Genomic DNA, 26,134 nt, shown 5'->3' with positions numbered 1-26,134 from the left:
ACACACAAAGGCAGCAAACCTCATCCTGAGGGTTAAATATAACACTCGGTGGAAGACAGGCTCTTCCAGGAAGTGTGTGAGTCAGTTTGTTTAACGGCTGCTCTCGGTAACTACATAGATGAGTTTAAGATACATTTGCATCTTGTCCCATGTCTGGGACTGTCTGATACTGTTCTTATAGGGGCAGGTGTGTGCGTGTGTGTGTGGCTTGTGTCTCTTATCACACATGGGTATTGGGTCACGCATGTAGTAAACAGATGTGTGCACAGGTGGCAGATGATGAAGTGCCTGAGAAGTTTAAAAGATTCAGATTAATCCCGTAGAGGCAAGATTCAGCAGAGTAGACTTCACTTGCCTGGTGATGGTCAGTGCTTTATGACAATAGAACGGACAAAAGTAATATCACACTAAGTGATAGAGTGCAGCTCTGTGTAAGAGCTCCAGATGTAGGCTTGTGCACTGTAGGGGATTTTATGATTTCGGCCGATCAGTCAGCTGGTTTAACCATTTTACCTTGGTGCTCCGTGAGGCGGTGATGGTCACGTAACCCGCGGACAAAAACTAGATTGACTCTATGCCTGAGCTAAGACCAACACCATCCTTTTTTTTTCCTGTTAAAACTAATCTGAAGAGAACGGTGTTGGTCTTTTGGGGACGCGTTTGTATTCTGACACGGAGCCCCCCCGAGAGTGCGTATGGCTCTTCGCTCAGCCAGAAATAAAGGGATGTGATTGGATTAAAGTGGGGTAAGAAGCATCGTGAGGAGACCTCATTAAGCTGTAAGTAAAGGTCAAGTCCCAGCAGAAGTCACTTGTCAGCCAGGCGCCCCCCTAAGGTCACTCTGGCACGCCCGTTTTGTGTCCCTAGTGCAACTGTTCACTGGAGCATGGGGTCTAGAGGAGTTTCCCAGAGAACTCAAGCTCCAAACAAAGACATTTTTAACAAGAATAACAGGCTCAGCCGTCTTATACGTGACCGAAATGACAAATGAGATTAATTTGCAGTACAGGGAAGAGTTTTCTGAAACTCCGACCAGGCAAATCAAGCTGTTAATTCATGCTGGCTGCTCACTATATGCCTGTCATGTCACTAAAATGAACAAGTTCGCCTCTGTGGTAAGACTTCATAGAGCCAAAGAGTACAGAATTAAATTAGGCCTGCAACTAATGGTTATTTCATGCTCTAATGTGACATCGTTAAACAATTTAACTGCCCAGAAGGCAAAAATGTTCACATTAACGCCATAAAAAAGAATGAAAATACACACTGTGAGGAAAATTCTGCGGGCGTAAGCAGATGTATTTGCTGAGGAATTGATTAATCAGTTAATGAACTGGGTATTCAGCTTAAAGTTAATATTGTTAAAGCATTGGTCACTGTATCAGCAGATATTATTGGCAAATAAGATGGCATTCACAGATAGCAGTGGCTAATGTTTATCTGTTGTTGAGGAAGGTAATAGTCTATATTTCAGAAACGTGTAGGATGAATATGAATTACAGTTGCTTTTTTTGTTTCAAACAACAAAGGGGAAAAAAAACAACGAAGCTTCGTCCAAGTATTATTTGAAATATTTTGCCTGAACTTGCGCAATCGGTGCATCATTATTATTTTTCCCCGACATTTTACATCTTAATGAAGTAATACTTCAACCTCTAGTCACAGTAACCTACATTATGGGAAATGCAACACCCCGAGGTTCATGTTTTGAATGTTTCTGGGGTTTATTTTTCCAGCCATTCAGGATGACGAGAGGCTGTCAGCGGAGGAGATGGATGAGAGGCGGCGGCAGAACATTGCCTATGAGTACCTGTGTCACCTGGAGGAGGCCAAACGGTAAGACCCGATGAACGGGAGCGAGGGGATGAGGGAAAATGCTGGATGATTGGAGGAGCTTAATGGCGCACGGCTACTACAAAGGCGATCACTTTTATATTGTTTGCTTTGTTCCAGCTCACAAGGATTAGACTGGGTGTGCGTGTGAGCCAAGCTTTGGGTGTGTTTGATTATGCAGAAGAAGATTATGTCATGAGTTTATTTTGTGAGCATCTTCATGGAGAAATGAGAGACAGTAGGGAGTGGTCATGAAATAAATGACAAATTAAGGGGAAGGAAATAAATGAGCAAACAGCTGTGTGTGTGTGTGTGTGTGTGTGTGTGTGTGTGTGTGTGTGTGTGTGTGTGTGTGTGTGTGTGTGTGAGATTAAATGATGTTTGTTGAAGCGTAGTGCTGTAATGACAGGTAAAGACAGAATCAGCACACACATGTGATGATGACATGGCAGTGCAAGCATTCGTGGGGATGGGGGAGGTGCTGACTGAGTGGAAAGAGGAGCTATCTCTCTCTCTCCCTGGTGCCCTCAACATCACACGCTCTTCAAATACGATGATTGATTAATACTTGAGTAGATTTAGTCTCTGTTTTGTTTTTTTCCAGGTTTCTGTTGCTATTTAATGCAGGTTTTCTTTTCCTCCAGAAGTAAGTTATTCTAACAATATAAACCTGATGAAGACTTTGTTATGATTTGCCTGAGCAACGCTAAACCACTTCCTGTGTTTCTTGACAAGGCCCCGTCCATATGAGCAGGAAGTGTAATCGTACCTTATGTTAACACAGAGATTTGGTGACAACCACTCACAGTCACTCGTGAATTAATTCATGATATTTGGATGCATTTACACTGTGAATTAATTTAGTGTGATGGACTAGTGGTGCATTAATCTTAAAGCACATCATCATTTTCTGCCCAAAACGTTGCTAATAAAATGCTGGATGGACATCAGATTTATTCCTTGAATTTGATTTCTCACCGTAAGAGCTGTGGTTTGCGTCTTGTTTTTTTTTTGTTAATCACGTGAAACCATAAACGGCGAGAGATCTCTTCTTCTCTCCTTCTTCCGAGCAGGGAAGAAGAGCTGCTGTTAAAGTCGGAATGTACAAGACAGCCTTTTCTCTGGAACAAAAGCGACTATTCAGGGGTTGTGATGCTGGAAATAGGACAGTGGTGTGAAGCACTGCGGTGTGGTGCACGTCTGGCTGTCACCAGTAAGGGGCTTGTACACAGAATATTATGGCAGCTGTTTTGACCTGTGCCATGTAGCAGCAGTGTGTTTAGTCTTCATAACAAGAATAAAAACTTTTATTTCAATTGTACACTGAAAATACATGACAGATGAGGTGTAACAGTCAGGTAAGATGCTAAAAATAATCAAAAAACCACCAAATAAGAGATCAGCATAAGGAGTCATAATTAGCTAGGAGTTGGCTTTTAAATTGAATACTAAAGAAAACAATAACACACTCATTATGAGTGTGTGTGGCCTCATTTACATCAGCATTTCCTCAGCTCAATAAAGACTTCTGGAAAATACTGCTTATGTCACAGGATAATAAGGGTCTACGAGGGCAGGTGAGCTAAACTGAGCTCAGACGGACTCCTGCATTGTAATCAGGCCAGAACTAGAATATGACATTGTTTTCTTTTTTTGAAGTGTGCTGACAAACTGTTGGGGAACTGAGACAGATTTAGGGAAAAGCTGCTTTAGTGACCCACTCCACGGTCAAACTGACAGTGACCACAATTTAACACTGAAACACACTCTCATACTCTCACTTTTACGCTAAAGCTTCCTGTTATTCTACTACTGCTGCTACTGACTTTACTACACTCCTGCGGAATGGAACCTCTATTCCGGGAAAGGTGTCAAGTTGGATTAGGATTAAGGCACACATCTAATGAAGCTGTCAACCACAGAGAGCATGGGATTAGGCTCTGCTCTCTGGGGTTAGGAGTCAGTGAAACCATGATGGAAGCCACTCCTGACTCTTTGCACCACCAGTGACATGATTTTTGATGAAAGTGACCCACATGTATCATTTTAAACAGTCGTAAAATTAAAGTGATTAACCCCAAACTAGATGTGCAAACCATATCCACATAAACCTCTAGAATCACGTAAGGACAGAAAATGCTCTCGCTCGATACACGTACTCATGTTTAGCATGAATCAAATCTTTATTCACAGTGCATGCGCACTAGCAGCAACGTGTCTGTGATTCTGTATCTGAAAGTAATCTTTAAATCATGCATTTGATAATATGACTGGTGTTTATTTTGTTGTTTATATCAATGAATTGACATCTTGGCGAGAATGCACAAATTTAACAGAAGGCAGTAGGTTTTGATATGGATTGATGGGCAACAATATCGTTGATTCTGTCTTGGCCCACGTTCCGTCCCTCTATCAAGTTGATCCAGCTCAGTAGTTTTTGCATAATCCAATGGACAGAAAGGTACAGACCCCAAGTCTGATGAATGTCAGCACTTTATTTGTCTTTGTGAGGTCCACGTCATGTAGATCCTCCTATCTTTAAATAGCTACACTACAACCTTAAATTAGCCTGCGCTCAATTAGCACTCCAGCTAACGAGGACGAGTACTATTTCTGTTTATCCTCTCTAGGGTCTGATCGGTGTCTGTGTTCCATACGTCTGCAGCAAGTCTGCCTTTACTACTACTGTTTTTGGGTTTGTTTTGTTTCCGCCTTGGAAGGAGAACTGGATCCTGTGTGGGTGGCGGGGCCTCTGTCATTGCTGTGGAAGCTGCTCTGTGGCAAATGAAGGATGCCGCTTACATGCTGTATGGTCCACACTGGCAAAAAAAGCAGGTTCACCAGAGACTTCAGCTGGCCCAGCCCTCTAAATTCAAGTATAACCCGCATAAATCTGAATGTGGATAAAAAATGGTTTAACCCTGATCTCTTCTGGACTTTTCAGATGTCATCTGAAATATTTTCCTCAGTAAAAAAAAAAAAAATCACAAAAGCAGTTAGAGCTGATCACCAATGGTTTGTATACTCAGTGAAAAAAACCCTAAACAGTCAGAGCTATTTACAGTTAATGACCCTTGCTCAACACACACACACACACATACACATGGACAGACTTGGTCACATGCTTTGGTTTCTGGGCTCAGACTTTGTACCCTCACCAGTGAGTAAAAAGTTGATGGTTTACATCTGCAGTTTTTCCCTCGCACCTTATTCATCTACCAATGTTTTTTTTTGTTTGTTTTTTTCCCCCAAATTGAATTTATTTTCAAGATGATTACCCAAGGATTTTAGAAACCCCATGCATTTATTGAACTTTAAATTATCTTGAAATTCAAATATAAATCATTTTAACAACAAAAGTTTGTGGCACCTTGTGCAGCAGAGACCACAGTGGATTTTTGAGACGAAAAGGCAAGCAGTGCGTTGAATTCGTAACCATTAAAACAAAGCGTGTAAGGGTTGTTACAGACCTATTTTGTCTTCATAACTGATGGAAGCCAATATTGTATTTGAAAATATTAATTGGATGAACTGCCCTGCCCTATGATGACTTTCTCAGGTCTTGCACATATTAAACAAATGTTCAAGTTCCATGACACTAGATTCCAGCACTGTGTGTGGAAGTGTTGACATTGTAGCTGAAAACAAAGCTGTTTGGGTTAATATTGATGTGTTTATACCGGAGACACTTAAGTCCTGCAGTCTGGAGGGCTGTATTTTTCTTAACTGGTGGGCTGCAGATTGGACAATGACAGGAAGTCCTCCATTGGAGGGCTGTAAACAACTAGTCTGTCCTGCTTCAGGAGAAATTCTCCCTACATTGTTCAATAAAGGAAGTGACGTTTCAGAGGAGAGCTGTGCAGCAGTGCAGGATGTTCTCTTTGAGTATTTCCCGCCAAACACATTGCCTTTTCTCAGTAATTTTAGTCTAACCGCACCTGCTGCATGATGCAAGTTGCTGAGAGGTGCCACCTCACCACCACTTTTACTATTATTGGCTTGCCTGGTTGTCTTTTGGCCACAAGGCGTGTGCGTGTGTGTGTGTGTGCGCGCACGTGTATTGTGTGTGTTTGTGTACTTGTGTATTGTCCAGGGTTTTCCCCAGAAAACTTATGTCCAATGGCAAGTAACCCTTAGCAGGGGTTGTCATACTTGAAATAGACTGGTGGAAATCCTGAGCAATGTGTGCTCATGGACACTGAGAGGAGCTCACTGATGAAGCTTCCTTTGTTCTTTGTTTTGTTTTTTTTCCCCCCAGGATTACTTTATCGATCCAAAATTCTTATTGTGCATATTAGTGGTGTGAGTCATATTCAAATTTTATAAGAAGTCAGTTTCTCTCTGTTGTATGTCCAAATGTGAAAACATCAACTCTGATGTCTAATGGGACATGATTTGACTCAGCAATGTGAAGAACTTCAAGTGTTAAGTAGTGTTTTTATGATGACTAGAAGCAGAGTTGAATGTCTATAAAGCCTGAAAAGAATATGGAGTACATACAGGATGTTTATAAAGTGAAGAGACCAGAGTTTGTGATATCAATAGCAGAAGATCTGAGGATCTAAAAAACAGGCCCCTTATTGTTTAAGCTTTTGTTTACTTTGTGACACCCAGTGGAATAACTCTGTGTTTTCAAGTAAGCAGGAAGTCTGGCAACCGGGGGGTTCTCGCTGCGGACTAACTATCTAAACTTGATGACTGAGAGGGGAGCAGATAAGGTGATTTTAGGAGGGGTTTTCATCATTTTCTCAGATGGAAACATGGGCAATTTAAAGGTGGTGGTAGTTGGGGGGTGTAAACAAGACCAATCTGCAACAAAGCCATTCATAAATGTTTTTTTTTTTTTATGGAAAACATTGTTTAAAAATTATTTGTCACCTGTGTGATTAGCACACTTGTCCAAGGTCACTGTATCCACACTGCACTTCTCTCACTCACTCTGCTAGTTGACCGCTATCTGTTAGCATTTGCTCCATAGGGCAAACGGCAATAGTGCCTCAAATTTTCATGACTGCTCACAACACGGTGACAAAACCTTCTGTCCTCAACTTGCAAGCTACAATAAATAGCTTTCCAACCATTATATCTATATGTACCCTTAAGAGCTGCCCCACTGTACCTTATTTGGAGACCAAAAGATTAAAAAAAATGGATATTAAATCATTCCCAGATGATTTTTCTGGGAAGAAAGATGTTTTCCCTACCTAATAGGGTGTTACCACCTCACCTGTCAAGTTTCTTAAAAGGTTTGTCATCCATCTAGCATCCTTCTGTAATTTTCAACCTCAGTCTTCATAATTGGCTACAAGGATGGTTTGCTCCTGAAGGCATCTAATCTAACCTCCACACTTCACTGTTTGTGTTGACATTGCATGGTGTGCAGTGGTAGGCTTTAATGTGCTGACACATACTTTGGCTGGCTGGATGCTTTGAGTACCCACACAGCTTTAATTAATCTAAACAACGTGTCTGTGTGCATGCGTGTGGGAGGGAACATGGAGACACAAGCATAATCCCTGAGCATCCTACATTGTTTTTGGCAAAGGAACTACTGTACTCTGTTGTGGGATGATGAGCAACAAGGCAAAACCATTTTTTGAGAGTACAATCATCTGGATGGGTGCCCGACTAGTAAATATGGTGTCACTTCCAGGTAGTAAGAATGAGTAACATAGTCCTCAAATCATTTACTAGCGCTTTGGAATGATTTTCCTCATATCACTGAGAATAGTTTAGCAGATACAGCTCTGCTGTTCTAATGGAAATTGCAACAGGTTAAATGGAGGTCATATTTAACATTTTGCATGTTTTTAAAATGTTTTTTTGATTCATTTAGTCACTTCCTCCTGGAGTGATATAATAACTTTTAGGTCTCGAGTGTCTCATGATTGCACAATTTTCTTTGCAGATGTGGAACTCCTAACCCTTCATTTGTCATCCAGTTAGGCCTCCGACCAGCTGAACTGGTGCTGGACATTTTGCTCACTGATGCCAGAGTTTCCACTTCACATGTGAAACTGAGAATAACCTTCACATGGCCTCAAAGCTCTAAAACTGTAAATCTGTCCAGCCCCCTTCCTCAAGCATGCTGGGCACAGTGTGGGTTCTGTTTGTCACAGTGCCCAGTTCTGACTGGCCCAAAGGTTACCCAAAACCTTTCATTCACTTAAAGCAACGCTTGTGTGTATAACTCACTGGTTCTTTTTGCTCAATCCACTTCTTTGTCTTACTTTTTAACCAAGTAACCAGTGACGTGTAACAATTTGGATTAACTGTATTTGCATCTACTTCAGGAAGGAATTGATGTTTTGTTAACTTCTCAAAGTTGAAATGAGCACAAACATTCTTTCCTGGGATTTATTTAGTAATATATTTAAAAATGTGTCATTATTTCCTCCTCAAGTTTTCTACTGAGGTCAGCTTGTGACAGATGAATAACAAAGAAGTGTATGAGAATCTCTGAGCTCTGTCTATCTGTGTGTTCTCAGGTGGATGGAGGCCTGCCTGGAGGAGGACCTGCCCCCTACCACAGAACTGGAGGAGGGACTGAGGAACGGTGTCTACCTCGGGAAACTTGCCAATTTTTTTGCCCCCAAAATGGTGTCAGAAAAAAGAATCTATGACAGAGATCAGGCCCGTTACAAGGTGTGTACGTCCATCCTTGCGTCATCCTTCTATTTATGAGTCATACTTCGTTCCCCTTGTGGAGAGAAACCTCCGGCTGGCAGTTGATATCACAGCAAACACAAAGACCTCTCCCAGGTCTTCCAGGCACCTTCAGGTTTAATGGACATGCCGCCCATGTGCTCCAGCCTTTGTGCTTAACACAGTCTGTGAACGCACCTTCAAAGTGTTCTGCACTTTGAGTTTAACTTCACTCGATCCTTTGGTCTGGAAAGACATATTAACGCCTTCATCAGTGTGCTTCATCCCAGTAAAGTTCAAATCAGTTATTTTACTACAGTAAGAAAATAAGAAATATTTGAGTGTGCAAAAGGATTTTATAGAAAAATAAGAAAATCCCAGTTTGACATCTAAACGAATATAAGCCTCTACATTATGATGTGAGCAATAAAGGTTTTGATTTGACCAATGACTTATTATTTTTGCACAGGTATCAACTAAAAAGTCAGCCGATGAGGTTCAAATTCCAATTTACTTCCGTAACTGGTCGTAGCCTAGCATTCATTACAAGTCCGATTGTCAACAAATGCGGCAGGTGGAAAAACAAAGGTAACCGCCTTTGAGTTAAATAAGCTGACAAAACCCTGACTTCTTGACAGTCCTTCATGGAGATACAGTAAACAAAACACTCCAAGCTAGATTTTGAGCCCAACTTTGAGCATAATGGAAATCTCCATTTCTAGTTCTGGATTTGCCAACAGTCTATTGGAGCCACCATGGGGTTGTACAGTATGTGCTCTATGCCACAGCTTAACAAATTGATGATGTGACTGATTTCTTTAATCCAGCTACACTTGAGCATACCCGAAAAAACTCTTCAATACTGTCTTTATGCTGCACTGGTAAAGTTTGGAGTCACATTTTAGATGTTCACATTACTGTCCGTGCTTGTTTTGTTTTCAGAGCAAAGGGCTGCACTTCAGACACACTGACAACACAGTCCAGTGGCTCAGAGCTATGGAATCTGTGGGTCTCCCAAAGGTAAGAGGCCTGCAAAGCCAACAAAGCAAAACGCTTGAAAATAATTCACTTACTCCAAAAGATCTCAGAATAGCTCCCTTGGAATTGTCCATCTTTGTCTGTGTAATGCTACACATGATCATGATCATGGCTGCGTGCGCTATCTCCCTGAATAGCCTTCAACCCTCGTGACCTCCTTCTAATCAACCTTCATATTTCTCTCTGTGAGCCCAGTTGGGGATGTGTAAAAATACACAATGGGTGTCCCGTATTCTGGTTGAATGTTGGCTCTTAAAGTGCCCTGAGGTGTAAATAACAAGTGTCCCCCAGGACAACTGATGGTTTTAGACTATCCCAAGGTGACATTCTGTGTCTGTCCTCAAACAAAAACAGATGCCAAATGGAATGAGACCTGCAGCAGGCAAACTGAAAATACAGGAACAGGACTGACTCGAAATGCCATGACTAAGGAAATTTAAAAAAATCCCTTTTTGCACACAAGAGCATGTGACGGTATACTGATCAAAAGTTTTTGTCAGTCTTTGGGAGATGAGACAGAGTTCTTTTGTGTGCAACAAAATTTTATGTGAAGTTGTTTTTTTTCTTCCCAACAAATGCTGTTTTATTGCAATGGTTTAGCTAGCTGCACAAGGTCATGTGGGCAGGACGATTGTATGTGTGTGACACTTAAAATCCAGAAATAACCAAATCACCCAGGGAGTTCCCCTTCAATGGATGCATTGAGGTGGAAACTATGGAACTGGGAGGATATGAGTGTTGGTAGATAGTCATGATGTAGGGAAGGCTCCATCTGGCAACAACTTCGTTCCATTACTAAGACTGAGTGGAATTGGCTGTAATTTATCATAGCACTAATGATGACTTCACACACAAAGGACTTTTTGAATGGATACTCTGTAGTCTGCATCTGTGTGACAAACGCTCACTGTGTGTATATATATGTGTACGCTTGTGTGGAAATAAATTGACAGTTGACCCTCGGCCGTTTCCAAGCCCCAGTCCCAACCATCACAAGAAAGTACTTTAACTCCAACCCTTTCCATTAAAGTGAACTAAAGAAAAACTCATAACTTCAAAACCAGGTCAAATTGAAGGTGTGTCGGAAAGTGAAGAAGACCGGCTTCACTCTGTCTATACATGAAGTCTAAACCTCGAATTGATCCTCAAAGATAAAACACAGATACATAGGTACAAAGACACACCTACTGCAGCTGTAAAAATGTAAACCCTGACAACTTAATTGGTAATCAGGGCGCTCACAGAATGGTGTGGACCTCATTGCATCTTTTGTAAGATGGCACAAAACACTTGGCAGAGGCGTGGCCTGGAAATGAAAAAGAAGAAAAACTAATACCCTTGTGTCTCTGTGCTGCCCTTTTGGGATTGCTTTTTACAGCCATTTAATTGACATTTTTATGATATAATGCTGGACAAATTGACTTAACATGGAGCTTTTGGAATCATGACTACATGTTTTTGAGCAAAACCCTGATGTCAAAAGAATCAGGCGTTCTCATGGAGATGGAGTCGCCCTACAACTTCAGATGAAGATTTCTCAGTTTCCTAAAATGTGAAGGAATGTAATGATGCTGTGCTCCAGACTCTCAGGACAATAAAAACAGCCAACACTGCAAAAAGAACAATGACTAATACCCTCTGTGGTTTCCACTTTCAGATATTTTACCCTGAAACGACAGATGTGTATGATCGCAAAAACATGCCGAAGGTGGTATACTGCATACATGCGTTGAGGTAAGCTTTTCAAGTTTTCCCAAAACAAATATGTTTTATAACTTACTGCTTGCATACATTTCTCTTTTTACACACACATTTGCGCACTCATCTGTAAAATTCTTTGTTTGTGCAATGGCAGGGTTCTGAGTTGCTCTGTCCTCAAGGTGCCACACCTTATTTTTGTGTAATTTCACTTCTGAAAAACGAATGAAAATGACTAAACAGACAAAACAGCAAATCAGGATTTCCTGCCTTTTTTTTTCACAGCAACTAAACTGAATGAACATAAACTATGCCATCTACATTTGAGGGTGGGGCTCAGTGCACACGCATGAGAGCACACACGCGCGCGCACACACACACACACACACACACACACACACACACAGCAGGAGGCAGAGATGCTGCAGTCAGGGTTTATTCCAGTCAGTTTGAATTGGGGGAAGAAATGAGATAGAAGCTGTACTGTATGTACAGATTTCACCAGGACCTACTGGTGTTTTGGTACTCAATTCTTAACTCATCACAAGTTGTTTGAAATAATTAGTTGTCTTTTATGTGTTTTCTCTTTTTCCCCTTTTTTCGGGTCAATTTAAACTATCAGACCCAAACATGGTTTTGGGATTGGTTTCGTGAGCCGCTTGGATTGTTTTCTCTGAAGTGTTTCAGGCAGGTCCCCAGAGATTTGGTTTCCTTCCCCCCTTATGCACACACGTGCTCTTCCTTCCTGCGAGTCCCAGCGTATTTCCCACAAGGACCCAATGAATGCTTCCCTGGGTTCAAACGTAGACAAAAGCAAACCAGCAGATGCTCCATACATGCAGTGTAAATGAAATGCAGTGTATATAGACCAAAAGTAGCTCTAAGAAATTTTTAAACATTTCTCACAAGGTGTTTAAGGTATAGGGCTCAGTTTAATATCTAGAAAGATAAAACAAGTTAGGGAAATCTACAGTTTGGAGAAACTAGTTGCTCTGGGTTTGTCAGCTGCATGTTGGTGGCCCATGTGGCCTGTAATCTGCCACCTACATTAACCTCAGTCAGCTGTTGCTCTGTTTGTATCTCAGACTGAATCAGCTGCTTGCAAAACATGACACTTTGTAAAAGCAGAGTTTAGATAGTTGTCTGAAGCCCCACCGGGTCTTAAGGACAGAGTTCATTTCTTGTTTATATACACATTGTGATCAAAGTGCAGAGTAGCCAGCTCCCACAAATGCTTGGATCAGAGCTGCTCTGGTGTCCAAGCTGTCTTAAATATCTATAATTCATCATCACTTATCAGGTACCTGTGGGAAGATGAAAGTTTTATGAAGTTTCCACCCACCTGCCTGTTGAATTCATCGGGCAGAGGTGGAGCCAGTGCCTACTGGCTCCTCTCAGACTGAGTAAACACTGCCCCCTAGTGGTTCCAGTGTGACATTAATAAAGTGGAAGCCCTCAGAAGTAATGACGATCATGAAGGAAAATCGCCCAGTCCAGAGGTTCTAGTTTTTGACCGCTGTGTAGATCTACAAATTAGCACATGCTTTTCAGTGCTCGCTGAATTTTTGTTGAAGTCTCACACACAGTATATTGTTTTTCAGCTTATACTTGTACAAACTGGGCATTGCACCACAGATCCAGGACTTGCTGGGAAAAGTGGCCTTCACAGGTAAATCCAGTGGAATTCAGACAGCTTTTGCATACCTAGTTATGCATATATTCATTAAATGACAATATTCTACTAAGTAAATTGGTTTTGTTTTTGAATTTCTTTCGATTTAATGAAAACATAAATTCATTTTTTATTGTTATTGTTTGTTGTTCAAATCTGTATTTGCCCTCAATTCTATAAACTGCTTTTAACACTGGGAAAATGTTTGTGGCCCTGATTTGTATCTTAATTTAAAAAAAAAGAAAAAAAAGATGTTGTATTTCACCCTTCTTGACCATTCTGACTCTCTGTCTCTATCCGTCTTCCAGAGGAGGAGATCAGTAACATGAGGAGTGAGCTGGAGAAGTACGGTATTCAAATGCCAGCTTTCAGTAAGATTGGAGGTATCCTTGCCAATGAGCTCTCAGTGGATGAAGCTGCCTGTAAGTCCTCGTAATTAATAAAAAGATTTTTTTTTCAACAAAAGTTTTACCTTACTCCTGTATAGGTCTGACCAACAATAGAATATGTGTTCGCTCCTTGTTGTCCTCAGTGCATGCTGCTGTGATTGCCATCAATGAGGCGGTTGACAGAGGTCAGCCGTCTGTGACGATGGGAGCTCTCAATAATCCTAATGCGATGCTGAAGAACACTCACGAATCTCTGGCCCAAGACTACCAGGACACATTGAGCCAGGCCAAGGCCCACAAGCTGGATCAGTCCTGTGGCAGGGTGAGAGCTATACCAACTCCTAGGTGAAATACTTTCAGGATCTTAATTGGCTCCTTTTATGATTTGACTCTCTTTTACTTAATTTTGGGAACAGTTCAACATATAACATTGTCAGTGCATTTAGTTATCTAAATCATGATCCATATGAGATTGCTGTCAAGGGTTAAACTTTGTTACATTCAGAGAAAACAAATGTCTTTGTCTATGTCTTCGTTATAGTATATCTATATACCTCTATGCATATTAGATGTATCAAATGTACGGATATGTAGTTGCTCATTTGTATGCTCCTGATTTCGTACTCGCCTGCTTGCCAAACCGTTTTTCACTTTCAAAGCAAATTTGAGGAAAAAAATAGCTGTTTCTAATTAGTGTCAAACACTGTAATGACTGAAAAGAGCTCTGCCCCGAGATGGGTTGCCTCCACTGACTCAATCCATCAGCCTTGCCAGCAAATTCCAGTGGCTGCAGTGTCAGCTGTACTTGGCCTAACACTAACACTGCACACCACCCAGCAGCTTGACTCCCCATCTCTTTACCAGTCCTGTGAAAACATTGTCTTGCCCATTTCCAACTGATGGTTGAAATTTGATATAGAAAATATGCAACCTCATCTGTATGAATTTGAAGAAATGGATGCAACAATGTACAAATGATAAAATGTCTTTGTATATGGAGAAACATATTGGACATTAATGTATTTTTCCTATGGTTTTCTGGGTAGCGTTCCTCAGTTTCTACAGAGGAAAGAGATGTTTATGAGGAGCTGTTGACACAGCAGGAGATCCAGGGATGCATTGACTTGGTCAACAGTAAGTACTGTCCTTCCCCCATGACTGTACAGAAAATCCTCTGAGTACAAATGTAGTTGGTGCTCAGAAACAAAGTACGAATCTAAACTCCTTTATAGAGTAAATTCACACTCTGCTATAGTGGCTTTGGGAAATGCTTTGGCCACCAAAATCAACTCTGTATTTATTCAGAAGATTCTGGAGTATCACAAAGATGTCTGTTTTGGCCTTACGGTGTGCAGTTCAAACGGCAGTACTAGAAGTGAATCAGGCGGTATCGGCCCAGGATGTAGCTGCTCTGCTGGCTGCGCTGAGACTTGAAGCCCTGGGCCTGCTCGGTGTTCAAGACGCAAACTCACGCTGGTACCTGGAACATTTTACTACCTACTGCCAGCACAAATCCAAGGTATACTGACTTTTATTTATTTATTTTTATTATTATTTTTTTTTTTGCCGTGTTCTTCCCAAATCAGGACCCCTGGAATCAGAGCTTAGAGTAGGTAATTACATGTGTATACTTTCTGGAGGTAAATAAGCCTCTTTAGAAAGCAAGAATGAAAAGCAGCGTTACTTGGGTGGAAAATATCTTTTTAGGTCTAAATAGCTAGCAGCAGCATGTTTTCACATCAAGTACCTGAGCGCATGGTTGTAAGTGGGTCTCTCATCCCCTTACATCCCAGTTCTGACTTAGCTGAACAGATCTAGAGTAGATACTGTCAAATCCCCCTCGTGGGGCTGGACTTGCTTCATCATGGTGGCAGTGCAGACACAAGAACAAATGAAGTGTAAACCTGTTATTTGCATAGTGGTGTATCTCTACTGTACTAATTATTATTTTGCAGGATGAGGGGAAAGCGGTGCTGGTGGACAAAGAGGAGATTCAGAGGGTTCTCAGCTCTTGTAATGACTTTGCTGAAGCAGAGAAAAGAAGTAAGCACCTTTTATATTCCATGGATATTTATTAGTCATTTTTGTCAGCTGAAATTATACACACATCCACTATCCTACCTCTCAATTCTCATGGTAGTCAGGCTTTTATGGCTGTATTGCAGGTTATTGGTGTTGGGGAAGTAAGAGATACATTGTTCATTCTGGGATAACTGTTGAATTTTGGAGACTTGCATCATGACAATGTGAATTTTTTTCACCAGAACTTGATGCAGTTGCAGCAATCAATTCAGCCATCCGACTTGGCAATGCAGGGGAGACTGTGGAGGAGCTGATGAACCCTGAAGCACAGCTGCCAATCGTCTACCAAACAGCTGCCAATCTCTATCAGACGGAGCTGTTCAGTTTGCAGCTGCAAGGGGGGCGGGTGAGGCAATATATTTATGATCTTGTAGCATGCAGTGCAGATGCAGGGTGGTCAGTGCTTGTCTTGAATGTATATTGTAGTCGAATGTCACTTCAAGCTCGTGATGCAAACATCTTATGTCAATCAGTCTGGCCTGAGCCATGAGGAGCTGAGTGTAGCTGTGGAGATGCTGTCAGCTGTTGCTGTGCTTAATGAGGTGCTGGACACCAAAGATCCACAGGCTGTGATTGAGCAACTGACTGACTCTCCTCTGGGCTTCACTAACATGGACCAAGACAACCTCAACAGGTAAGAAAACTACTGGACAGATTGCTCTTGCTGCTTACTGCTGATGGCTACGGTAGAAGAGGCATTAGCTGTGCACAGAAACAGGCACATTAATTAAGCAAATGTACTGTTGTGTAGTTAACCTTGCCGCACTGATGTCATGTCATAATTGCTGCTTATGATTTTGCTCTGTCATGATATGAATAATAGTAGTAATCATAATATGTTACTTTTACATAGTGCCTTTCAGGAAACTCCAAGACGCTCTGCAAGGGAATAGGAGATTGCTGATTTAGGTGTTTCTATAACTTTGACATCACTGGAAATTCAATCATGGAAGAACAATAAGATTTCAGAGGAAAAAAATAATTTGATTTAAAATATTATAGGAATCAGGACTTGTATTTGTATGTGGCTGCGTTCCATTGACTGACAGGCCTCACGGCTGAGTCATGATGTATCTGCGTCTGACCTCTTGGTGCTCTCACAGATATGCAGACACACTCATCAAACAGCGAGTTGAGGCTCTCACGAACGGCCAAGAGTTTCTCACCTGGAATGATGTTCAGAAGTGCATTGACACAGTCAACATTCAGGTCCATGAAGAGCATGAACGTAAGAAAATCTGTCCCACTTCTGATTCTGTTTAATGCAGTGCAGCTTGTGCCTAGTCTTTTGGTAAAAGTATTCTTAAACACTGAATAAATTGGTCTTAATTTATGGCCTTTTAAAATTGCAATTTGTAATACCAACACAAAACATGCTGACTTGTCAGAATCAAATGGTTGTGCTCCTCTTCCTCCAGGCATCATAGCTATAGCGGAGATCAACGAAGCGCTTAACTCGGGTGATCATCAGCAGACACTTGCTGCCCTCCTCCTCCCGACAGCCAAGCTGACAGGCGTGAACCCAGCCACAGCCAAACACTACCATGATGTCCTACAATACACCAAGCAACTCCTCTGTCAGGTACTGTCTACAGACTGTAGTTAACCTATTAGGATTTATATTGAAAAATTTACCCTCATATCCTCAAAGTTCCAAATATTAAAACAATGTAAGTTCTCAGAAGAACAGTTGACTGAAGTATTTTTTGTATTTACAACATATGTGACCTCATCCTCATTATTTAGTGATGTACTGTATATGTTTGTTAAAAATCTCAATTATTTTGTCAAAGTAGAATTCATGTAAATGGAACAACAACTGTACATGTCAAATGGACATTGTCTGATTTTGTATTTAATAAGGCCAAATTATCACCAAGCCAACAGTTTGACCTGACACAGTTGTAGAATATATTAATATGTGCATTTTTATCACAGAGCCCATTATTCAGGGCCAATGTGACTAGTATTAACCTGTTTATGTCCCAGAGTCCAGCTTTTACTATCGTATGATTGTTGCTGGGTTTGTGCTTCCCTGCTGTGCTCCAACAATGGTCCCGTCTTTTCTGTGAGCATGCAATCAGTCGCACATCATAACAGCCATCCTCTGTGGTATCCCACGGAGGGAGATGAATTGTAGTTCAGATGCTGCCGTCTTAGAAATGAGCAAACACAGGAAGGGATCCAAACAACTGTGGAAGCAGCAGAGACACACAGCTATTCTATAGTAGCCGTACAGTCTGTCGTCCCCGCTAGAAGACAGGCGGATGTAGTGTGCAATGTGCAGGATGCCACTGGGCAAGAAACACACCACAAAGATGATGAAAACCAGGGTGCTGACCCTAATAAATGGTCTCCAGTCACAGCCGGACTGCCTTAGGTGATAAACTACCGCCACGTGGGCATAAATGCATATCAGGAAGGGTATGATGAAGCCCAGACAAACCAGCATCAGCCTGTATGACACCAGCGGCGAGTGGGATTTTTCTTCAAGGGGAAGTACATCATGGCAGGTGGTGACCCCCAGATGTGTAACCTGGTAGCTTTGCTTGACCATGAGCTCAGGCACAATAGCGGCTCCAAACAGGAACCACAAAATCAAGCAAGTCCACACTGCCATAGTAGTCTTAGCCAGCCTCCTGTACAAGAAGGGCCTGACCACTGCCAGGTAGCGCTTTAGACTGATGCATGCTATAGTTTGAGATGAGCAGTAAACATTTCCATAAAACAAGGCTGTGATTAGCCGGCAGGAGATTTCTCCAAATATCCAGTTGTTTCCGCTGAAGTGGTAGTGAACACGCAGGGCCAAAGAGAGCAGCAGCATCAGGTCAGACAGGGCCAGGTTCAAGTAGAGGAGTACTGTGGACAGGGACTTGGTTTTAAGTCTGACTCTGAGAAAGGCCAGGATGTAGGCATTGGAGGGGATACCCACCAGCATGGCCAGGATGTAAGCTGAAGGTATGACCCAGGTGCTGAAGACCCCTCTGGTGTATGCTGTGGCAGCATCATCGGGGTTAACGTATAGCCAAGGGTCTGTGCTGGGGTGGAGCAGGCCTGGCAGCTCCTTTATTTGGCTAGTTTGGTTCATCCTCCCCCGAAATGTTTTTGGTATCACTCCAGGTGGTTTGTCAGCTGTGATCCTGGTTTCATTTTCTGTGTAGAGATGGAAAAACAATGTTTATTATTTGCTATTTTTGTTTTTCAAAAAATATACGAGAAGAACTTTAGAAAATTTTGTTTTGTCTTTTTTTTTCTGTTTAGTGTGACAGCTTTCTAGTGAGTCTTTACAAAGGCATCCACCATTTCTATACAAGATACAGTATAATACTTTTAATTCAGATTCAGAAAGCTGTTTCCAACTGTAATAAAGTAGTTTAACCTGTATTTTTAGATTAGTTGTTGGACACAGTCAGCGTACCCTGCAAGGAATCTGCAAAAACAGTATTTCCTGTGGGACCTTGGTTAAGAAAATAACTGTTATCCATTATGGTGAACTCACTTACCGTCATGCTGAACTGTCTGCGCTGCCATTAGACAAATGAGTAGTCCAGGCAAAATGCGGGCCATGTCAGTCTCTGATGCAGAACTTCTGAAGGTTGCTGGATCTCCCCCCTCTCACTGTTGCCTCTTGTTAATTACTTCAATAAATGTTCTCCACCGATGAAATTTGCTGTTTGGCATCTCTGCAGAGCTCAAGGACAACCGATAAAGTTGTGTACTCAAGCTGAGCTTCCCGTCAGTAAATGCAGACACTTGTGTGTTTGCACGGTGCACTGAGCACGTTTCCTGTCTAGGCTTGAAAACTGAATTCCCTTCTGTCTGTGTCAGGAACTGCCCACTGACTCACTGCGGTGGGAGGACACAGTTTACTAGTTTATCAACAGTTGCGATTTATAAAAAACTTAATGCTATTCCAAGTGATTTATTTAGGGGGTTTGTTATTAAATAAAGTTCATGTTTTTATATGGAAGTTACTCCCCTTTATTTAGGATGACAGCCTAGTCATGAATTTGAAGAATTATTGTATCTCTTTTGGATATTGACTTCTGCATCTACTTTGCATGAACATGTATGCATTGACCTTATACATCACATTTAAAGAGCAATTCATGTATATGACACTAATAGTACAGGGTAGTGCGTCTCAGATTAGGACAGAAACTGAGCGAGGCTGTTCTGCAGTTAGTTTTTAAGCCATCATCTCATTATAATGGATGTTTTCTCATTATCACAAGATGTCGAAGCTTGTTATTCCTTGATAAGTTAATTATCTAGTGATAATGTGCCATTATCACAAGCTTTTCTACCTTGTGATAATGGTATATAGCTGTTATCATTTGGTAAAGTCATAAAAACTTAATTGCAAGAGTGATCTTCAGCTTCCCAAGGTTACCATTTTCTGTAATTAAAGTTGATGAAGTTTTTCAGTTTCTTTGTGTGGGTCTGTAAAACATGAAATATCCAGAAATGACAGCTCACAAAGAAGTAAATGCTCCTTTTATTTTTACCCGTCAGTATGAGGGGAAATGCGATCCTGCTGTAGTGAAGTGGCAGCCTTGCTGGTTGAACTGTTTCATCTAAATGCGTGTAACAGCCGGATGAAAAACTTTTCGACAGATGCAGATATAAACAACTTATTTTGGGCTCCTTTGTGTGTTAATGGTGACTTCCTTCCCGATATCCCAATGGTCAAATATAAACCAAAGAACCCACCAGGATTCTCTAAAGTTAGCCTGAGAACAAACGCACAGTTCAGGCTGAGTAAACATTCTTTGTGCCTCTTGTTATGTTAGATTTTTAGGGTCTTTTTAGTCCACTTAGTACATTTGTTTAGTGAGACAAGGACATGTTTGCAGTGAAACAATTGACACTCATCAGATTTTCCTTTTCCTTAGGCCGTCCTTCAGGACACTGGGGAAATGGTACTAACTAATATTTGCTTTTGATCTTGTCGCACCAGCTTGTGTAGACGTGGCATCAGTGCTGCTAGGAAATGTTTCTGCTTTAGAGAGACATTGTATGTGCGATTTATCTACAATTCTAACTTGATTAATTTGCATTCACCAGACACTGAATGAGTTCAGTTGACGACATTTCTTTGAAAGATTCCGTGTCTAATTTCAAGTTAGTATTGTGAGAACTTTGACTTGGGGTGCTGAGACTCTTAGACCATACCCCTCTGACCAGAGGTGACCATGTACTGTTCGTCTGACTGCAGAGCTCTGGAGATGCGTCATCAGTGCTGTGGCTTGACCAAATCCAAGAGGCCATACACACAGCAAACCAGGATGAAGAGGAGGCTCTCGCATGTGTGTAGTTTCAATCCACACATTTGTATCTTTACTATTTTTTTTAGCTGCGTTATGGCCAGTTTATCATTCCATACAGTGGGAAGAAGGAATAATACATTCTGAATGTGTAGGGGATGGGAATTATTTTCACACTACCACAAAGTCTGAAATAGGTTCTTTACATTTTTAGATAAATACTTAGTGTTTGTATAGTATTACTCCTACTAGTCGAGCCTATGTAATTGTTTCGTATTACTCACATTAACTTCTTTGTCTCAACCCTGATAACTTTTACCAGTGGCTGGAGCAGTAGCTGACGTTAACAGGATGGTGGCAGAGGGAGACTGCCAGAAAACACTGCAGGCTTTGCAGGCTCCTGGTGCAGGGCTGAGAGCGGTACTCTCTGAATGTGCTGACACGTATCAGGTTGAACTGGCTCAGAGACAAACAGAGAGTGCTATTGAAGGTAACTTTACTCTCCATATCACCAGAAAGAAAGTCTCAAGCTGTGTTTGGCAGGTATTTGCATGGTGGGAAATATTCAGTTTACTGTGTGTAAAGGTTAATTTCTGCGTCCTCCCAGGCAACAGTGATGGTCCTTGGGTGAAACACTGTATCAAGGACAGATACGACTACTACTATAACCTTGAGACTGGACAGGGTACCTGGGAGGAGCCAGAACAATTTGAACACAATAGTGGCCAGCTCAATAAAGATGAAATCCAGGTTCTCCTCCTTCATTTGTCACTCTCTCATTTAGTCACAACTGCAAAGTGTAATTGATCAGTTACCAATGACACACTTGATTTATCTGTTAACTTTGGCCTGTTTCCTCTAGAGCATTGTCAGCTGTGTGACTGCAGAATATAACAGGGAACAGTTGTGGATGGCCAATGAATCCCTGGTGGTCCAGCTGCAGGCCAGGGTCAGAGGTTTTCTGGTCAGGAAACAACATGCCCAGAGAATGGAGTATCTTTTGAAACAAGAACCACATGTAATCAAACTGCAGGTAGTGTGTAATTCCACTCAACTGTCAATTGTGGTTGATAATGTAAATAAGTTCAAATGCTATGATTCCTGATGCAGATGCTCCTTAGTCCATCACTAATGAGAGTCATTGGCGGAGACTTAAGATTTACTTTAGTTTACAGACTTTTTACTCCAAGACACTAGGATGAATTCTATATTAGCACTTTTAATGATTTCAATTAATGAGTTACTCTAGAATTGACACAAAAACCTCAATTTCCATTAAATAACACCGGTATGCAGTTAAATACGTTACCATTTATGCTTCATACCTTCTGTTGCTATGCTGAAGTCAGACATGACTCAGGACATTATATTTTGATCATGTGCTCCCTACTTTTTTACAGGCTTGCTGGAAAGGTTACAAACAGAGAAAAATGTACAAGGACAGAATGAATTTACTTCAAAAAAATGTTGCCTCCATTGTCAAGGTGACACTTTTACCTTTTTTTTTATTTAAGAAATATACAAAAATGTGTAATTATTGAGTCTTTACAGTGTTAAATGGTTCACAGTAAAATCTTAGCTTCCATATTTGTGTTTAAATGTGAAATACTTTGTTTTTAGATTCAGTCCCTGGCGAAAATGTGGAGAGCCAAACACAAATACAAACACAGGTTACAGTACTTCAAAGATCACGTAAGTAACACTCCCAATTAATTTAAATCACTAGATGATGGTTTGATGTTGTTTGTTCCATGTTGTACAAGTCTCATAGTTGTTTATGTGTGTAGGAGAAAGAAATTGTTACGATCCAGGCTTTTCTAAAGGCTAACAAGGCCAGAGATGACTACAGAACGCTCAGTGAGTAAATGCTGACATTTAAGTTATAATGGTTTGCTCTTTGTGTAGATGTAGCATTTCCTTCCATGCAAATACACTTTTATGTGCTGTTGTTTAATTTATATATCGATGTCGCAAAAAAGACTTTTTAAAGCCTTCTTTCTCACTTATCTTACTTTTCCTTTTTCATACTTGCCTATATTTCAAAACCTAGCCGGGGCCAAAGACCCGCCCCTGTCGGTAGTGCGTAAGTTCGTGCACTTGCTGGAGCAGAGCACCCTGGATCTGCAGGAAGAGCAGGAAGTGACACGACTGAAGGAGGAAGTGGTCACCAAAATTCGCTCCAATCAGCAGATGGAGAAAGATTTGAACCTGATGGACATTAAGATTGGACTTCTGGTGAAGAACAGGATCACTCTGCAGGTTCATAATCCTTGATTCTACATGTACAAGAGAAGGAAAGGCATGCTGTTGTGTTGGGTTTAGTTTTACATGATTTGTTCCACAAATTCCATGTTCAGTATACCAGTCACTGGTTCCTAACATGGAAGTAGCTGATTTAATATCTGTGATGTGATGTCTGCTTGCCTGATTCACTCATCCGGTGTCTGTTTCTGTGTAAAGGATGTTGTGTCCCATAATAAGAAGATGAAGAACATGAAACATAAGATGAGTAAAGAGGACCTGAGTACAGGAGACCGACTGGGGATCAAGGGTTTAAGTAAAGGCAAACGGAGGAAACTGGAGGCCTACCAGCATCTCTTCTACCTACTGCAGGTAAAACAATGTGTCTTGCCTCTCCTCAAACTCCAACCCTAATGTTTGTGGCTCATCAGATTTGGTCTTCAATCATTTGTAGTTCATTAGAACTTAATCTTACCCTCCCTCTCATCCTTCATTGGCAGACCAACCCTTCCTACTTGGCCAAGCTGATCTTCCAGATGCCCCAAAACAAGTCCACCAAGTTCATGGACACCGTGATCTTCACCTTGTATAACTATGCCTCCAACCAGAGAGAGGAATACCTGCTCCTCAAGCTCTTTAAGACTGCGCTAGAGGAGGAAATCAAGTGAGGACTGCAGCTCTCATTGATACTAGAACATTTGTCAAGTTAGAAAAGTACCTAACAGTATTTTTGAAATTCTCCCAATCATGTTAACATTTGATTCTGAGTCTTAAATTGTAGCCATCTATAATACCTTGTTCTCCATGTGTCTAGTTCTAAGGTAGACCAGATCCAGGACATAGTGACAGGCAATCCAACCGTGATCAAGATGGTGGTAAGCTTCAACAGGGGGGCCCGAGGTCACAACACACTCAGACAGTTGCTGGCTCCTGTGGTCAAAGACATAATTGAAGACAAGAGTCTTGGCATCAACACCAATCCAGTGGATGTTTATAAAGCCTGGGTCAACCAGCTGGAGACGGCCACTGGAGAGGCCAGGTAGGCAGCAATACTGCTAATGGACCAAGGAGTTCAGTCACGGTGTTCATATAACAGACTCAGTTAGCTCACTGTTAGATTATTTCAATTTTATGTGTAACTAAATTAATCAGCTGTTGAGGTAGCTTTGCATGTGTCTCTCCGTTATTAATGACAAATGGGTTCTGGTCATCTGGCACTAATTTCCGCTTGCGGTAAGTCTTCATGTTTGCCTTCTCTTTTGCCTCAGCAAGCTGCCGTATGAGGTGACTCCCGAGCAGGCCATGTCACACGAGGAGGTACGCAACAGGCTGGAGGCGTCCAGCCTAGCCCTGCGAGCTGCTACAGATAAAGTCCTGAGCTCCATCGTCTCCTCACTGGATGATATCCCGTAAGTTCTGGTACCTGGTATGATCAGACAGTTCAGATTGTCAAAGCGTGAGAGAACAAAAGAAAAAAAATACCTGTGTAACTCCTCTCAGTCAACCAAAATGACGCAGACAGAATGAATCAGACCTGTAGTTTTCAAGGAGCCCCCACCTTTTCATTCATTCTGTCATACAGAGTATTGAACACTAGTCTGTCTGTTTGCCTTTCACACTCCAGCAGCAACTAGTGGTAAAGAAAAAATTCAAAATATGGACATTTTGGTCGATATTAAAGCAGTTACTAAGCCATTACTATTCTCATTCAGCATGGCAGGACTTTTTCAAAAGATGTACAAAAATACCAGGACAGAATTATAAAGATACATTGAGGTAAATTGATAGGCCATCATTTGTGATGTTCCCTGCATTTTCCCTGTCATGAGCTTTTGTTCCATAACATGTGAATGCATGTTGCATTTCTTTTTGATTTTCCATGTGTGGTGTTTTTTTTTGTTTTGTTTTTTTGTATGCATGCAGTTATGGCATGAGATACATAGCAAAGGTTCTGAAGAACAGCCTCCATGAAAAGTTTCCAGATGCTTCCGAGGATGAGCTGATGAAGGTAGAAGCCCTCAAAGAAACACGAGTACCACTCAGTATTACTCTGTAGTGTCTGAATGAATACTACCATCTATCATGAGCATGTCATGTTGATTGACAGGTGGTTGTCATCTTTTTTTTTTTTTGTTTTTTTTGTTTCTACTGTAGATTGTAGGAAACCTGCTTTACTACCGCTACATGAATCCAGCCATTGTTGCTCCCGACGGGTTCGATATCATTGACGTGTCAGCCGGAGGGCAGCTTCACTTGGACCAGCGTCGCAACCTGGGATCTGTGGCGAAAATGCTCCAGCATGCTGCTGCAAATAAGCTGTTTGAGGGCGAGAATGCACATATGACTCCCATGAACAACTACATATCACAGACGTATGAGAAGTTCAGGTGAGACGGAAAAATCAGAACTGATGGGAAAAATACGTTGAGGAGAAATGATCGGCACAAGTCGGCTGAAACATCTCGGTCATGCACATGATGTCTTTGTTAAAGGCTGCAGAGAGACGAGATTCACGACTAAATCATGAATAGAATTTTGGCTCACTGGAACCTAATTTGTTCCCTGAAGAAATAACAGAAAAGGAGCATACTTACTAAAGTATGCAAAATGAAATTCAATCTCAAAAGATTGAAAGCTAACGTGCAGCGGCCTGACTGGATTGGGCTGACCTGGAAGAACTCAGGGTCGTCCTGTTAAAGAAGGAACAAGTTCTTAGCAATGCCAGTAATGGAGAGAAAAGTTTCCTCAAAATAACTGATAATAACTGTACAGTACAAACTGGGTGTTTATCAACCTTACGTTTCTGAAGTAACTGACTCATCATTCCTGGGAACCATGTGATCCTTGTTACATTTCTGGAGGGACGGTTGTACTCTAGTTTAAAAAAAAAAGAAAGAAAAGAAATGAGGGCAATATTGGAGATTCAACTTTCGGACTAATCGATGTTCTTATTAACTGATGGTATTCTTGTCATCCAGGGCTTTTTTTCAGTCTGCCTGCGATGTCCCTGAGCCTGAGGAGAAGTTTAATATTGATGAATACTCTGACATGGTGACCCTGAGCAAGCCCATCATCTACATCTCAATAGAGGAGGTCATCAATACACACTCGGTAAATGTTTCTCTACATGTGCTGATAAATGATTTGGGATGTCGTTCATGTCCGTAGGAAGAGATGCTCCTCTACTCCTGGAGTCAGCAGTACTGCAGGGACATCAGCCCTCCCCTCAAGGATAGCCAACTTTTTTCTAATGTCTTTGTATGGCTGTA

The 26,134-nt window shown here is 41.4% G+C and overlaps 2 protein-coding genes across 3 annotated transcripts in view; one reads left to right on the top strand and one right to left on the bottom strand.

Moving 5' to 3' along the window:
* The window catches only part of iqgap2 (IQ motif containing GTPase activating protein 2), a 31,400-nt gene that overhangs the window by 1,314 nt on the left and 3,952 nt on the right, over window positions 1-26,134 (top strand). The window contains exons 2-30 of the mRNA XM_086205982.1: window positions 1,737-1,836; window positions 8,322-8,478; window positions 9,421-9,498; window positions 11,174-11,250; window positions 12,816-12,883; window positions 13,195-13,308; window positions 13,419-13,597; window positions 14,322-14,409; window positions 14,631-14,794; window positions 15,231-15,318; window positions 15,540-15,703; window positions 15,831-15,991; window positions 16,461-16,585; window positions 16,776-16,939; window positions 20,576-20,666; window positions 20,947-21,114; window positions 21,232-21,374; window positions 21,487-21,657; window positions 22,025-22,108; window positions 22,245-22,316; window positions 22,412-22,481; window positions 22,675-22,883; window positions 23,085-23,237; window positions 23,366-23,529; window positions 23,680-23,904; window positions 24,134-24,274; window positions 24,789-24,873; window positions 25,020-25,252; window positions 25,844-25,976. Of these exons, the coding sequence (XP_086062108.1) occupies window positions 1,737-1,836; window positions 8,322-8,478; window positions 9,421-9,498; window positions 11,174-11,250; window positions 12,816-12,883; window positions 13,195-13,308; window positions 13,419-13,597; window positions 14,322-14,409; window positions 14,631-14,794; window positions 15,231-15,318; window positions 15,540-15,703; window positions 15,831-15,991; window positions 16,461-16,585; window positions 16,776-16,939; window positions 20,576-20,666; window positions 20,947-21,114; window positions 21,232-21,374; window positions 21,487-21,657; window positions 22,025-22,108; window positions 22,245-22,316; window positions 22,412-22,481; window positions 22,675-22,883; window positions 23,085-23,237; window positions 23,366-23,529; window positions 23,680-23,904; window positions 24,134-24,274; window positions 24,789-24,873; window positions 25,020-25,252; window positions 25,844-25,976 (3,869 nt within the window). The remainder of the gene's footprint in view (window positions 1-1,736; window positions 1,837-8,321; window positions 8,479-9,420; window positions 9,499-11,173; window positions 11,251-12,815; window positions 12,884-13,194; window positions 13,309-13,418; window positions 13,598-14,321; window positions 14,410-14,630; window positions 14,795-15,230; window positions 15,319-15,539; window positions 15,704-15,830; window positions 15,992-16,460; window positions 16,586-16,775; window positions 16,940-20,575; window positions 20,667-20,946; window positions 21,115-21,231; window positions 21,375-21,486; window positions 21,658-22,024; window positions 22,109-22,244; window positions 22,317-22,411; window positions 22,482-22,674; window positions 22,884-23,084; window positions 23,238-23,365; window positions 23,530-23,679; window positions 23,905-24,133; window positions 24,275-24,788; window positions 24,874-25,019; window positions 25,253-25,843; window positions 25,977-26,134) is intronic.
* Window positions 15,342-19,119, bottom strand: f2rl2 (coagulation factor II (thrombin) receptor-like 2). 2 transcript variants are annotated; one of them, XM_086205985.1, is made up of 3 exons: window positions 18,861-19,119; window positions 17,669-18,510; window positions 15,342-17,549 (listed from the first exon to the last, which is right to left on the bottom strand). In XM_086205985.1, exons 1-3 carry the CDS (start codon window positions 18,922-18,924, stop codon window positions 17,514-17,516), a joined length of 942 nt encoding a protein of 313 aa, XP_086062111.1. In that variant the 5' UTR covers window positions 18,925-19,119; the 3' UTR covers window positions 15,342-17,513. The 2 variants fall into 2 exon arrangements, with proteins under 2 accessions (XP_086062111.1, XP_086062110.1); XM_086205984.1 differs by having other exon boundaries at window positions 15,342-18,510.

Source organism: Aulostomus chinensis, chromosome 6 (assembly GCF_037954235.1).
Source record: "Aulostomus chinensis isolate RoL2024-O1b breed Wild chromosome 6, RoL_Achi_v1.0, whole genome shotgun sequence".
NCBI classification, from domain to species: Eukaryota; Metazoa; Chordata; class Actinopteri; order Syngnathiformes; family Aulostomidae; genus Aulostomus; species Aulostomus chinensis.
The sequence above is the reverse complement of the archived record's forward strand: the minus strand, read 5'-3'. Positions and strand labels throughout refer to the sequence as shown.

Excerpts from the sequence above, each read along its gene's own strand:
- f2rl2 (XM_086205984.1), bottom strand. The coding sequence starts at position 18,924 with ATGGCCCGCATTTTGCCTGGACTACTCATTTGTCTAATGGCAGCGCAG. Across the intron at positions 18,511-18,860 it reads GCAGACAGTTCAGCATGACG|AAAATGAAACCAGGATCACA; the intron begins GTAAGTGAGTTC and ends ATCTCTACACAG.